This window comes from Anomalospiza imberbis, chromosome 5 (genome assembly GCF_031753505.1).
Source record: "Anomalospiza imberbis isolate Cuckoo-Finch-1a 21T00152 chromosome 5, ASM3175350v1, whole genome shotgun sequence".
Classification (NCBI taxonomy): domain Eukaryota; kingdom Metazoa; phylum Chordata; class Aves; order Passeriformes; family Viduidae; genus Anomalospiza; species Anomalospiza imberbis.
This window is the reverse complement of record NC_089685.1, coordinates 70,787,673-70,799,254: the sequence shown is the minus strand read 5'-3', so window position 1 is coordinate 70,799,254 and position 11,582 is coordinate 70,787,673. Positions and strand designations below refer to the sequence as shown.

Sequence of the window (11,582 nt, the reverse complement as noted above, 5' to 3'; positions counted from 1 at the left end):
CTAAGATAAGAAGTGGTACAATATGAAGGAACTGGAGTCACAAAAAAGACGAAAATGTGAATGAAACTGACAACCAGTAATACAAACTCTTCCTTCCTGCATTGTGTACTATGCAAGTGTAGAAATAATGGGAAAAAACATAGAGCTTTTCTTTAATATTAATCAGAATTAGTATTTAATACTTAGATCAGCTGTTTCAGGCATCCTGTTGCTATTATTTACGAGTCAAGGATAATAAAAATAGTAGTAATTTGTTGTTATTATTGCAACTATAATAATAATAATATGTCTGGAAATAACATTCAGACAAAAGAATAATCAACCTCCACATGAAGAAAATATTTCCACTCTCTGGAGAAAGCTCTAAAACAAAAGAAGACCAAAGCCGGGTAGTGCTTTCATTATGTTAGGTATTTTGGGGCTTAACTTCCATTCTGTGCTTCATTTCAGTTGTGAGCATTGCTCTCTGGACCTTGGAACTCTAATGAGACTTTCCTGAGGAGCGGAAGGGCTGAAGGGACCCACCAGCCATGGCACACTTTGGGAGGGTGCCCTTCTCACACAGTGAGTTCTGTGCAGGACAGCCTGGGGACCAAGCCTCTTCCCCAGTGTGCCATTCTGGCTCTGATGGAGAGATCCCTCTAGGATTTGATCAAATAGTTGGTGAAGTCAGCAACGAATTTTTTTTTTATGGTTCATCCCATCCACATCATCACGAAGAAATGTTTTTCCCAGCAGATATTTTCAGTCAAAATGTGCCTGACCAGCATCTTTACAGTCATCCTCTGGTTGCCCATGGACAGCTTTACCCTGGGAGTCCAATCTCTCATGGGCAGCAAGGCACAGGGGCACCAATGGCTGGCTTCAGACCTTCCTTGCTACCTGACTGCAGAAACTTCTCTGTGGTGGTTTCCCACCCCTACCGCCACGAGAGAGAACTCCATGGAAGGAAGAGTGTGAATTCAGATTCTAATGTGGAAAGGGGCAACAAAAATCTGGAGTTCCCGATAGGCTTTGACAATCTGGATGCTGTAAGTCCTGTTTTCTTAGACAGTTATCCACTTGGACAAAAAGTGGGAGAAGAAAGTGGAAATGGGGAAGCTTCTGTAAGCAACACTTCCAGAAGATGCAGCACAAGACCTACCCACCCCCAGGGCTCTGGACATAACAGAGAGGTATTTAAATGTTCTTATATTAACAGTGCTTAAGGTTTTTTGTTCTTGATTTTGTCCTTGTGCTTTGTGTATTCACTCACACTGTTGCAACATGGGTTAGAAGCACTTAATTGAAAGACCTTATGAAAAATAAAGCATTTATGCCTCAGGGGAAGCAAAAGAATTTTATACCAGGAGAGAATCTAGATTATGGTCTAGAATGCTCCAGTCGCCTCATTTTATGGCTCACTGAACCGTAAAACTACCAGAGAAGGATAAGTACAGAAATGTAGAGTAAGTTGTGTTTGAAAGATAACATGACAAATCCTTATGGTCTGATATGAAACCTGAGATCCAAAATAACAATACATAATGTTGAATCTGGTTTGTTTGTTTTTGGGGTGGTGGTGGTGTTGTTGAGACAGATTACTGCCTCTGTGTTTAGTCTGGCTGACATATCCTGATCCTGAGAGATGAAACATATAGCCCATCCTACCTTCACCATGTCCTGCGTGCAGTTCTGTGTGCATATGTAATTATTTTCTAAAAATAGACACCTTTCCTCCAACTGTGGAAGCTGGGTCCTATGACGCACACTCTCTTTTAGCTGTCTGTCTGAAGCAAACCCTTTGTCTTTGTTACCTCCTTCATCAGGTGTTCATAGCTCTACTTGTGATTTTGCCATTTTTAATAACCGTGCCTTATGGGACTCCCATGACTCTCTGTGATGTTATATCTGTCCTCATTTTCTTCCTTTCAGAATCCTGATATGGAGGAGGGAAAAGAAAATGAAAAACCCTTCCTTTCCCCCAGAGCTTGTTAGCGTTCTGAAACATTATAGGAATCCTGAAATAGCCTACAGGATACCTCTGCACCATGAATATTAAAAGACAGTTTAGGTTCACCCTCTGCCTTTAAGTCCCAGTGATCACAGTATCATACAGCAGAGGGGGAGACACTTGACTGACTTGTTTCTATGTCTCTGAATAAGGAGAGCTATAAAAGTAAACATATGCAGGCCCAGACAGATGGGTAGGCAGCGGGGGGAAATATATCTGAGGACAAGTACTCTTAAGACTAATCCTGTGCACTGCATTTTAGAATTTCAGTGATGAATACAAAAAAGGAGGGGAAGAATAGGTGGAGAGACAAAAGGCTGTTGTTGCTTTTTACTCATGATAGGAAAACTGAAGCATGCTGATGTCGTGATGAAAAGAACAAGCCTTCTCAGGAGAAAAGCAGAAAATAGTGGGATACAAATGAGCAGGAAGAGATTAAATCATGGGATGGGAAGAAGAGGTGCTAGAGGAAGCACACATTTAAGAACAGGCACAAACGCTTCTGTGAGGGAGGAGGAGAGAATTATAGGGGAGGGAAGAGAAGAGCTAAGGGAGTCAAGGGCAACTACAATCGAATGTGTGGGAGGATTTGATTAAGTCAGGAAAGTATTTGAGCTGTTTAGCTCGAAGAGGAAGAAATGGGAGAGAGCAGTGAATTGATTTGTAGCATAAAATTCACTGTGGCCACAGGAATTCCTTTGGGGGGAAAAAGCCATGTCAGGATAGAAAGAGAGCCAAGGCAAGGGGCTGGCAGCTGAACCTCGAGATGATAAGAGAAAATAAGAGTGAAAGGAACTCTTAGAGGGAGGAGCGACAAAAACCCCGTAAAGCAGTTACTGCTGCTGGGCTGGGAGTTTTGGAAAAGAAAAGTGCTGCAGGCTGACAGACTTGATGCTGAGTAAGACAATCAGAAGGGTTGGAAAAGTGGAACACCACAGCAAAAGAATGAGAACAGGTTGCATTTGTGAGGTCCAGAACAAGTAAACAATGCATCCAAGTAGTAGGAGGGGAGAACCAAGACTTCAGAGTGAAATACGAAGGATGTTGAGACACAGAGACTAGAATTGAGATGGGTCATAGCTAGGCAAGATGAAATAGTCACACTGCTGAAATCATTCTGGTATTCTGATCCGTAGGTCTTGGATGCAGTTGTATGGACCTGGGCTTTATTTAATGTGTGCTAATCAAAATGTGTCCCATGTAATGAAGGAAACATTAATTTTTTCTGGCCTTCTCATTACAGGTCAGATGTTCAAAAATAATAAAGGAAATTATCTTCATGACATCACAGTGAAAGGAGATGTTATTTTTTTTCCATATTAGAAAGAAAACCGAAATAAAACCTAAAAGGTACCAAATATACTTAGCTACTCTGTCTATGATATTTAGGATCTAATTTTAGATTCTAATGTTTTCAGAGTAACTAACAAGACTCATATCTTCACCCAAGTCCATCATCAGACCAAACATCATGATTTTGTTTCGGGTGCTCCAGAAATGAGAAATACACTATTATTGTTCATATTTGGAAGGATGGTTTAGGTGACTTGATTAGCATAATGTGAGAAGTCTATGGATGAAAAAAAATTCCAGTCATCAAGGGATGCATTCAGTTGCTTCATCCCCGTTGTCATTCTTTCTCCTGATATGGAGTTCCATTTCATTCACTGCTCTCTTTAACGTATTTGCAGTGCATGAAGACTCAAGTCCTGTTGAAAAATAACGTGCAATAATGTAATTAACATTTTACCTTTATATGCAAGAAGAAGAAAGTGAAGTTTCTGGACATGTGAAAAGAAGACATGACCAAAGTAAATCTCTCATCCCTGGAGCTGGACCGATTTATCTCCTTTATATACCTCTGCCACCAGAATGACTTTGAGTGACTTAGCAATGGTATTTTGCAGATGTGCAGACTATTGCTGCCTCACAGGATTCTTGTTTGCCGTTAGGAATTGCTCAGAGATGCTGCCAGCAAAGGTGCAAAAAAGCAGAGGGCTCCTGTGCCACTCCTGTGTCCTGCAGGGGATGATCCATATTGCAGCTTTGGCCTGTCAGGCTTCCCTTTCCCATCCTTTGGTAATTATCTAATCATACTCTTCTTCAAGCCACGAGGATTTGAGGATTCATACCCATGTTCTGGTGGCAAGTCATGCATTCCAGGTCTTGTTCCTCTTTTGCTCTGTTCCTCTCTGTTTGTCCTTCCTTAGTTTGCAGATGTGGTTTGGCTCTTTTAATACCTTCAGTCCCATTTAATGTCATGTGCCAGCCTCACCTTTTCTTACCTGTGGGCTAATTTTCTTAGCTTTTCACTCAGTGACTATTTCTCTTTTTCCATGTACTTTTTCCAGGGCACTCTATCTGCTCTGCAAGGACAGAACTGCAGGAGAAAAAGGAGCCTTTGTTAGCTTTTGTGGGGTTTTTTAATGAATAGGCAATTTTGGGCAGCGGTCACTGTTACCAAATCACTCATAATTTCTAAATAGTGAATGTCCTCCAGAAGTTCTTATTACTGTCTCATGAGGTGAATTGAAAAGTAGGTGTCTAACCAAAATGGAAACAATGAACCTGTGGAGGTGTTCTGTTTTCACTGGATTTTGAAGGACCTTTCCCAGCAGTTCTTAGAACCAGGGAATGATGGACTACTGATTTAGATTGTTGAATTTAATTTTACTCTATTTACACCCTCAGGATTATCCATTGTTTTTTTCCTACCAGACAATTTCAATTTTCCGCTCTATTGATGATGCCTCCTTAGTATCTTTAAATCTCATGTGCACTCTCCTAATGCTTTGTGTGGTATTGTGGGTAATAAAAATACTACATGCAATCAGTTTTGGGTCTCACTGTATCCTCATAAGGTTTCTGACATTTGAGCTTTCAGTTCTGCTGTTGTGATTTCCCCACCAGCTAGCTCCCAGCAGATTTCTCATCTTTTATCATCCTCCCATCTTTTAAACTGTAATTAAAATTTCCCACCCTGCATCTTTTAATGCATATTGCACTTTCTTGTCCAGCCAAAAAGAATCCTAAGTTCTGTTTATTAGTTATTTCTTTATAAATTTCCCTGCTTTTATATAAATTATCATTCAAATTATAAAACAAGCCTTTTGTCTCTGTTTCCCCTTCCCTTTCTGAAGGGGTTTAAAAGCTCTTATACAGTTAAGCCTTGTAATGTCTCTACCTACAAGAGCAGGAAGGGCTTGCAGATGCAATAGCCTTAAATTCTTTCCTGGAGATGATATTCTGGCTGAAGAGTACTTCAGGCAAACAGACAAAGGGATGCTTGACCCAAAGCAGTGGCTCAGACCTCTGCTCTCCAAGTTCACAGAAAGTATGTGGGGATTTTTTTCATGTTCAGTAGGGTCCACTGCTTCCCTCTTATCTGTCTTAGGGATTTACCTGACAGGTTTGTGGAGTTTGAGGGGATGCTGAGCTTCCTGCCAGGGCAGAAAGAGAGGAAATAAGGATTAAAACACACTGAAGCACAAGCTTCAGTTTGTCCTTCATCCTTTTCTAAACTAAATATCTGCATTTGGAGTTACCTGTGCCTTGATACCAGGTGAATCCTGAAAGCTTGGTCTGAAATTCCTCGTGTTTTTTATTGGGGGTGGGGGGGAAACAGTTGTTACCTAGGGCAGCTGATGCTTTGTGACTTCTGAAAGTGTTTAGAGTGCAGTCAAAATGGGATCATTTGTGTTTATTTGGAACTCCATCAAGTCAGGGGAGGGGTGACAGGCTCTCATGGAACAAAATTCAAGATTAGCCTTATGGTCTTTCTGCTTCTCATTTCTAAATAACTCAGCTCTGTTTCTTCTGGGGTCTTGGTTTTTTTAGGCTGCAGGTTGGTCTATCCAGCTGATTGAAGCAGATCAAGGAAGTAATGAAAACACAGTTGGTTTCTGCAATGCAGTGGAGAAGTAAGTAATGGAAACGCTTTTTTCAGCCAACTATCACATTTCACTTCCTTACATTAATGGGATTGCTTATCCCTGTGTTGTGGGGCTGACTGGGATGGAGGTAATTATCCCCTCACAGGGCTGGAGTATGGATAGTACATCAGTGTCTTGGCTTCTGCTGAGCAGTGTTCATTATTATGGCATTTGTCTGAAGCCCTTCTTCCTGAAAAGAGGCTGGAAATTGCCTCGAGAATATTTTGTCTTCCCTTAATTTTATGTGTGTCCTTTGCTTTTGTGAAACTTCCTTTATCTTGACCCAGTAGGGCTTTTTTCCCATCTTTTCACCTGGCATGCACCTAAGGTCAGCCAACCACACCCCGCAGTCCTGAACAATGCTGCAATTCCAGTATCTATATTTAGATAAGGAAAGACTTCTAATTTTGGTTTAAATATTAAAAACCACAAAGGAATATTAATTCAAAAAATATTTAATCTTCTGCTTTATTGGTGATAAGTACATTTAACTCTTCACTGTTGATGGCTTTTAGTGTGTGAAACTTCCCATCCTTTTTCTGTTGTTGTTTTGGACAATATTAGTGCCTGTGCAGCTCTGAGCAGGAGAATAAGAGCTGGAGGAACTGACTGAGAACAGAATTGCTACATACTGTCATGATGAAAAGTGAGACTTAGCAAGTGACAAAACCTACTTTAATTATATCTTACCATTACACTTAATAGCCTGACTTAATGGCATAGAACATTTTTTACTTTCTTAATCTTCTGCAGAAAAATGAATTGTGTTGAAATCCAAGCACACAAAAATTTACAAATATTTAGACCATCTGTGCAGATTGATTTTTCTTTTGTAGATATTCACTGATCACAGTGTCAAGTTGTTAGCACAAATGCACGCTTTCCCCCATGGAAAGTAGTTGGAAAATGGAATCCTGATTTTCTTATTAAACTTTAATGAATTGATTTTATTCAAGGTCAGCCAAGGCTGCTTCTCTTAAAAGAAAAAAAAAAAAACTCCAAAATAACCCAACCAAAAAACCCAGTTTGATGTTGCACTGAAATTAAGAGGAGTATATTATATATTCAAATGGGTTGGTCAGCTTCAATGTCTTAGTTTCCTTTTCCACAGTTCATCAGCCTGAACCCCAACCCAGTTCTACCATGAGATGCATGAAGGCACATTCCACATGGCTGCTTTCCTCCCAGCTATTCAGAATTTTTTTTTTTAACGTCTAAACATTCTAATTATAGGAAAAGCTTTATATTGATTTTTCAGTAGATGAGTTTATTTACCAGGCTAAAAAGATAAATACAAGTAAGTGATTCTTGTTTTGAAGGAGTTTATTTTGTGTGCGTCACGAGCAAATACTCTTAAAAAGAAAATAAGAACATCTTTTGTTTTTCTTCTGTTAAATAAGTACAGAAATGTTTTAAGGACAAAATGTCACTACAGCCAAAAGACAGAAAAATACAGTAAATTTTGTGATCACTTACGTATTCAGTCTTGCCAAATGAGCATCCTCCCAGTGCCCAGTGAATCTCAGTTGCTGGCAGAGGCAGGATGTACAATGCAGACTCTGTGTCATGCATTCTTGCAGCTCCAGCTTGTAGCTCAGCTAGAAACCCACTGTGTTTTTCTCTAGGTCACACTTGCACGGGTAGCAGTCTGTGATTGAAGCATTTGGTTGTACAGGACTGTAAATCACTCTTCAAAAGCCCTTTCTCAGGGGACTTCTAGGACTGTGAGCAGAGCTGTAGTGGGCAGTCATCCCTGGGTGGCTTCAGAACACATCCTAAATGCAGCTTCAGACCAGAAGGTGCCAAGCTGGCAGTCTCAGGATTCAGTGCTGCAAAATGCAGAGTTCCTCCACCTCTCAATGTCTCCAAGGATGTGCTTTGCACTGCAGGGAAACACATCATATTATGAAATGCTGTGAAATAGCAAATCCCTGTAAATGTCAGTACTTTCTGCACACGCTGAGTTGTTGCAGCACAGGAAGCAAGTAGCACAAGACTTTATTTGTGCAATGTTTGTATAACACTTCAGTTCTGCTTTGGAAGAGCCAGACTTTCAAAGCTCTGCAGTGTTTTGCCCACCTGCTCAGGCCAGAAGCCCTTTAATCATGTGAAGACAGTAGATGGCCATAAATGAGCAACACTTGGATACTGAATGGGTTTTTCATCTGAAAAGCAAATTTGTGACCCCACATTTTGCTAAAATATTAGCAGTGTGTGGGTAGGGAAGGAGAAGAGGTTTGCTTAGATCTGGAACGACTGCCAGTAAGTTGAGGAGGTAATTCATGTCCTGTAGGTGCACATAGCCTGGTAATTTGAGGCTGGATAAAGGCTAGTGAAGTTTCCGGTTTTATTCAGTCCTTAGCTTTATTGCAGAAACATGTTACAGTGGAAAAGCTGTACATGGTGCACAAAGAAAATAGACTGACACAACTGCATAGGTCACCCAAACAGCCTCTGTACTGCACTGGTTTCTAACCATGGGTATAAATCTACCTTGTACTGGAGGTTCTCCTGTCAAGCCTCATTTCCTCCCACCCCACTGAAACATCAAGCCCCTGGCTTTTCATCATAAGAAGCGAGCTGCTTTGCTGGGTTATTAATTTGGGAAGCCTAGCCTTTTATTTTTCTTTTTTTTTTTTTCTTTTTTTTTCCCTTTTTGTCCTTTTCTTCCTTCTTTTTTTTCTGTTTTTTCCCCTCTTTTCTTTCCTTTTCTTTTCTTTTCTTTTCTTCTTTCCTTGTTTCCTCTTTTTTTTCCCTTCCTCCCTTTTTTTCCCCCTTCCTCCCTTTTTTTCCCCCTTCCTCCCTTTTTTTCCCCCTTCCTCCCTTTTTTTCCCCCTTCCTCCCTTTTTTTCCCCCTTCCTCCCTTTTTTTTCCCCCCTTCCTCCCTTTTTTTCCCCCTTCCTCCCTTTTTTTCCCCCTTCCTCCCTTTTTTTCCCCCTTCCTCCCTTTTTTTCCCCCTTCCTCCCTTTTTTTTCCCCTTCCTCCCTTTTTTTCCCCTTCCTCCCTTTTTTTTCCCCTTCCTCCCTTTTTTTTCCCCTTCCTCCCTTTTTTTTCCCCTTCCTCCCTTTTTTTTCCCCTTCCTCCCTTTTTTTTCCCCTTCCTCCCTTTTTTTTTCCCCTTCCTCCCTTTTTTTTTCCCCTTCCTCCCTTTTTTTTTCCCCTTCCTCCCTTTTTTTTTCCCCTTCCTCCCTTTTTTTTCCCCTTCCTCCCTTTTTTTTCCCCTTCCTCCCTTTTTTTTCCCCTTCCTCCCTTTTTTTTCCCCTTCCTCCCTTTTTTTTCCCCTTCCTCCCTTTTTTTTCCCCTTCCTCCCTTTTTTTTCCCCTTCCTCCCTTTTTTTCCCCTTCCTCCCTTTTTTTCCCCTTCCTCCCTTTTTTTCCCCTTCCTCCCTTTTTTTTCCCCTTCCTCCCTTTTTTTTCCCCTTCCTCCCTTTTTTTTCCCCTTCCTCCCTTTTTTTTCCCCTTCCTCCCTTTTTTTTCCCCTTCCTCCCTTTTTTTTCCCCTTCCTCCCTTTTTTTTCCCCTTCCTCCCTTTTTTTTCCCCTTCCTCCCTTTTTTTTCCCCTTCCTTCTTTCTTTTCTTTCCTCCCTTTTTTCCTTTTTTCTTTTTCTTCATTTTTCTTTTTTCTTTTTTCCCTTTTCTTTCCTTTTTTTCTTTTTTCCCTTTTTTCCCTTTTTCCCCTTTTCCCCCCTTTTTCCCCCATTCTTGCTTGCTTCCCTTTTCCCTTCCTCCTTTTTTTTTTTTTCCCTGCCCTCTTTTTTTCCCCCCTACCTCTTTCTCTCCCTTTTATTTTTTATTTTTTCCTGCTCATGCTGTCAAAATGCAGGGCACAAAGAGTAGCTCACACGGTTGTTTAAGAGACTTGGGCAGCAGCTCTAAGGCAGGAGGTAACACAGCAATGGAGACATTTCTGAGAGAGCTGGGGTCCAAAACACACGTTCCAGGGACATTTCAAAGCCCTCCCAGCTCAGAAGCTACAAAATGAACCAGCAAACAGAAGAGAATGCAGGATGCTTAGTGCAGGATGTTTGGGTTTAGCTGCTAAATATTCAGGCCAGTTAGTGAAATGTAAAGCTTCAGCTGGTACCGTGTGTGCCCTTACCTGCAGCTGCAGAGCGTATTTGCTTAAAAAGCAAGTTTAATCCCGGGTGATAGACATTATACCTGTGACCTGAGCTCATTAGGAAATGGGACCTCAGGAGGAATTAGTGTTTGCAAGTCTGTGGTAATTGGAAGGACAAGGGGCAATATATTTTCCAGATAATGGTGTATCAGAGGGACTCAATGACTGCAACTGTTACTGCACCCTACAGACTTTTGCATAAATACCCAGGGTTTTAGTAATGAGGACTTCAGATTGGGTTTGAGAGAGTTGTGGAAGTAGACACTCCTTAAGATTTTGCATAGGAAGCATGTTCCTGTATTCATTTTGAGCAGATGTCCTAGTTGCAGCTGTCTGTGCATGTGCTCTTGGCTAGTTCTGTGTTAAAACCCTGATATTTAAATACATATTTGAGCACTGTTATTTCAACTGAGCTCAGTGTGCCCTGCAGTCTCTGTTCAAACTCCTTTTGGTTTCACTGTGGTCAAGCTCTGCAGTGGTTCTGTCAAATTCATGAAGATTTTGCTCTGGTTTCCCTGAAATAACAGATGTAATGAAGTGTGCTTATATGTAGTTATTTCACTAATGCATGAAAACAGTTTGTGTTGCTACTCCACAGAATTTTATTTCTAACAGCTTTCTATGTATCACCATATGTGTATTGTAAAATTTTTTGCTTTGCTCTTAGAAGAGGCCAAAAACACCTCTTTAGACCTAGTTTCTTCCCATGTTTTTTCCAGAATCAGAAATGCCTATCCTGCTTTTGATTTGAAGACAAATACTGGGAAAATCTGGAGTATTACAACAAGGTTCCCAGAGCATATCCTGGGTGGAACAAAATTCAGAATCAGCATTTGGACAGATTTTTCACCACATCCTCTACTTCTTACACAACATGGTAAGTGGTCGAGGTTATGTACAGGGGAAGCACATCAGGCATCAAATGAAAGGAGAAATTCCAACCTTCCAAGGTGGGAAGAATCAATGAGAATAATTAAGAATTGGAAGAGTTTGCCCATGAAGTTTGTGGAGTCTCCAGGCTTGGAGATGTTTCAGGTTTTACAAGACAAAACCCTGAATAAGGTGGTCTGAATTCAGTGCTAACCCAGCTTTTCAGGGAAGATGTTCTTCCCAGCCTAAATGATTCTGTCATTAATGACTCAGAGAAGCTGTCACTGCTCCTGTATCTGTGATTAATGGGAGAATCTTTAATTCCTGCTCTACTAATTTTTATTTCTGCAACATACACAAAAATGAAATACATTTCATTTCCCCCCTGCCTTTTCTGTGTTGCTTTATTAAGTCATAGTCCTTTTTTTGTCTTTTTTTTTTAATTAATAATTTCTTTAGTTTTCAAGAATTAGTTGACTGTAACAGGCTGGGTATTAATTATCCTGAACTTGTTTAGACTAGGCAAGCAGAAAGGCTGAAGTAGGAGAAGTAGTAATCTCGTGTGCCCTTTCTAATGTAAAGTATTATTCAGTTAGGCAAGAAGTTTTGGCAGAATAAGGAAAGGAAGACGGATCTACAGAGTGGGAGTGAGTGATACTAGCAAGTTTTG

General features: G+C 40.6%; 1 protein-coding gene across 1 annotated transcript in view; it reads left to right on the top strand.

The window, feature by feature from the left end:
- The first annotated feature begins 453 nt into the window (after positions 1-453).
- The window catches only part of PIK3C2G (phosphatidylinositol-4-phosphate 3-kinase catalytic subunit type 2 gamma), a 188,095-nt gene continuing 176,966 nt past the window's right edge, over positions 454-11,582 (top strand). The window contains 3 exon segments of the mRNA XM_068191915.1: positions 454-1,175; positions 5,831-5,913; positions 10,762-10,919. Coding sequence (XP_068048016.1) covers positions 531-1,175; positions 5,831-5,913; positions 10,762-10,919 — 886 coding nt within the window. The 5' untranslated portion in view covers positions 454-530.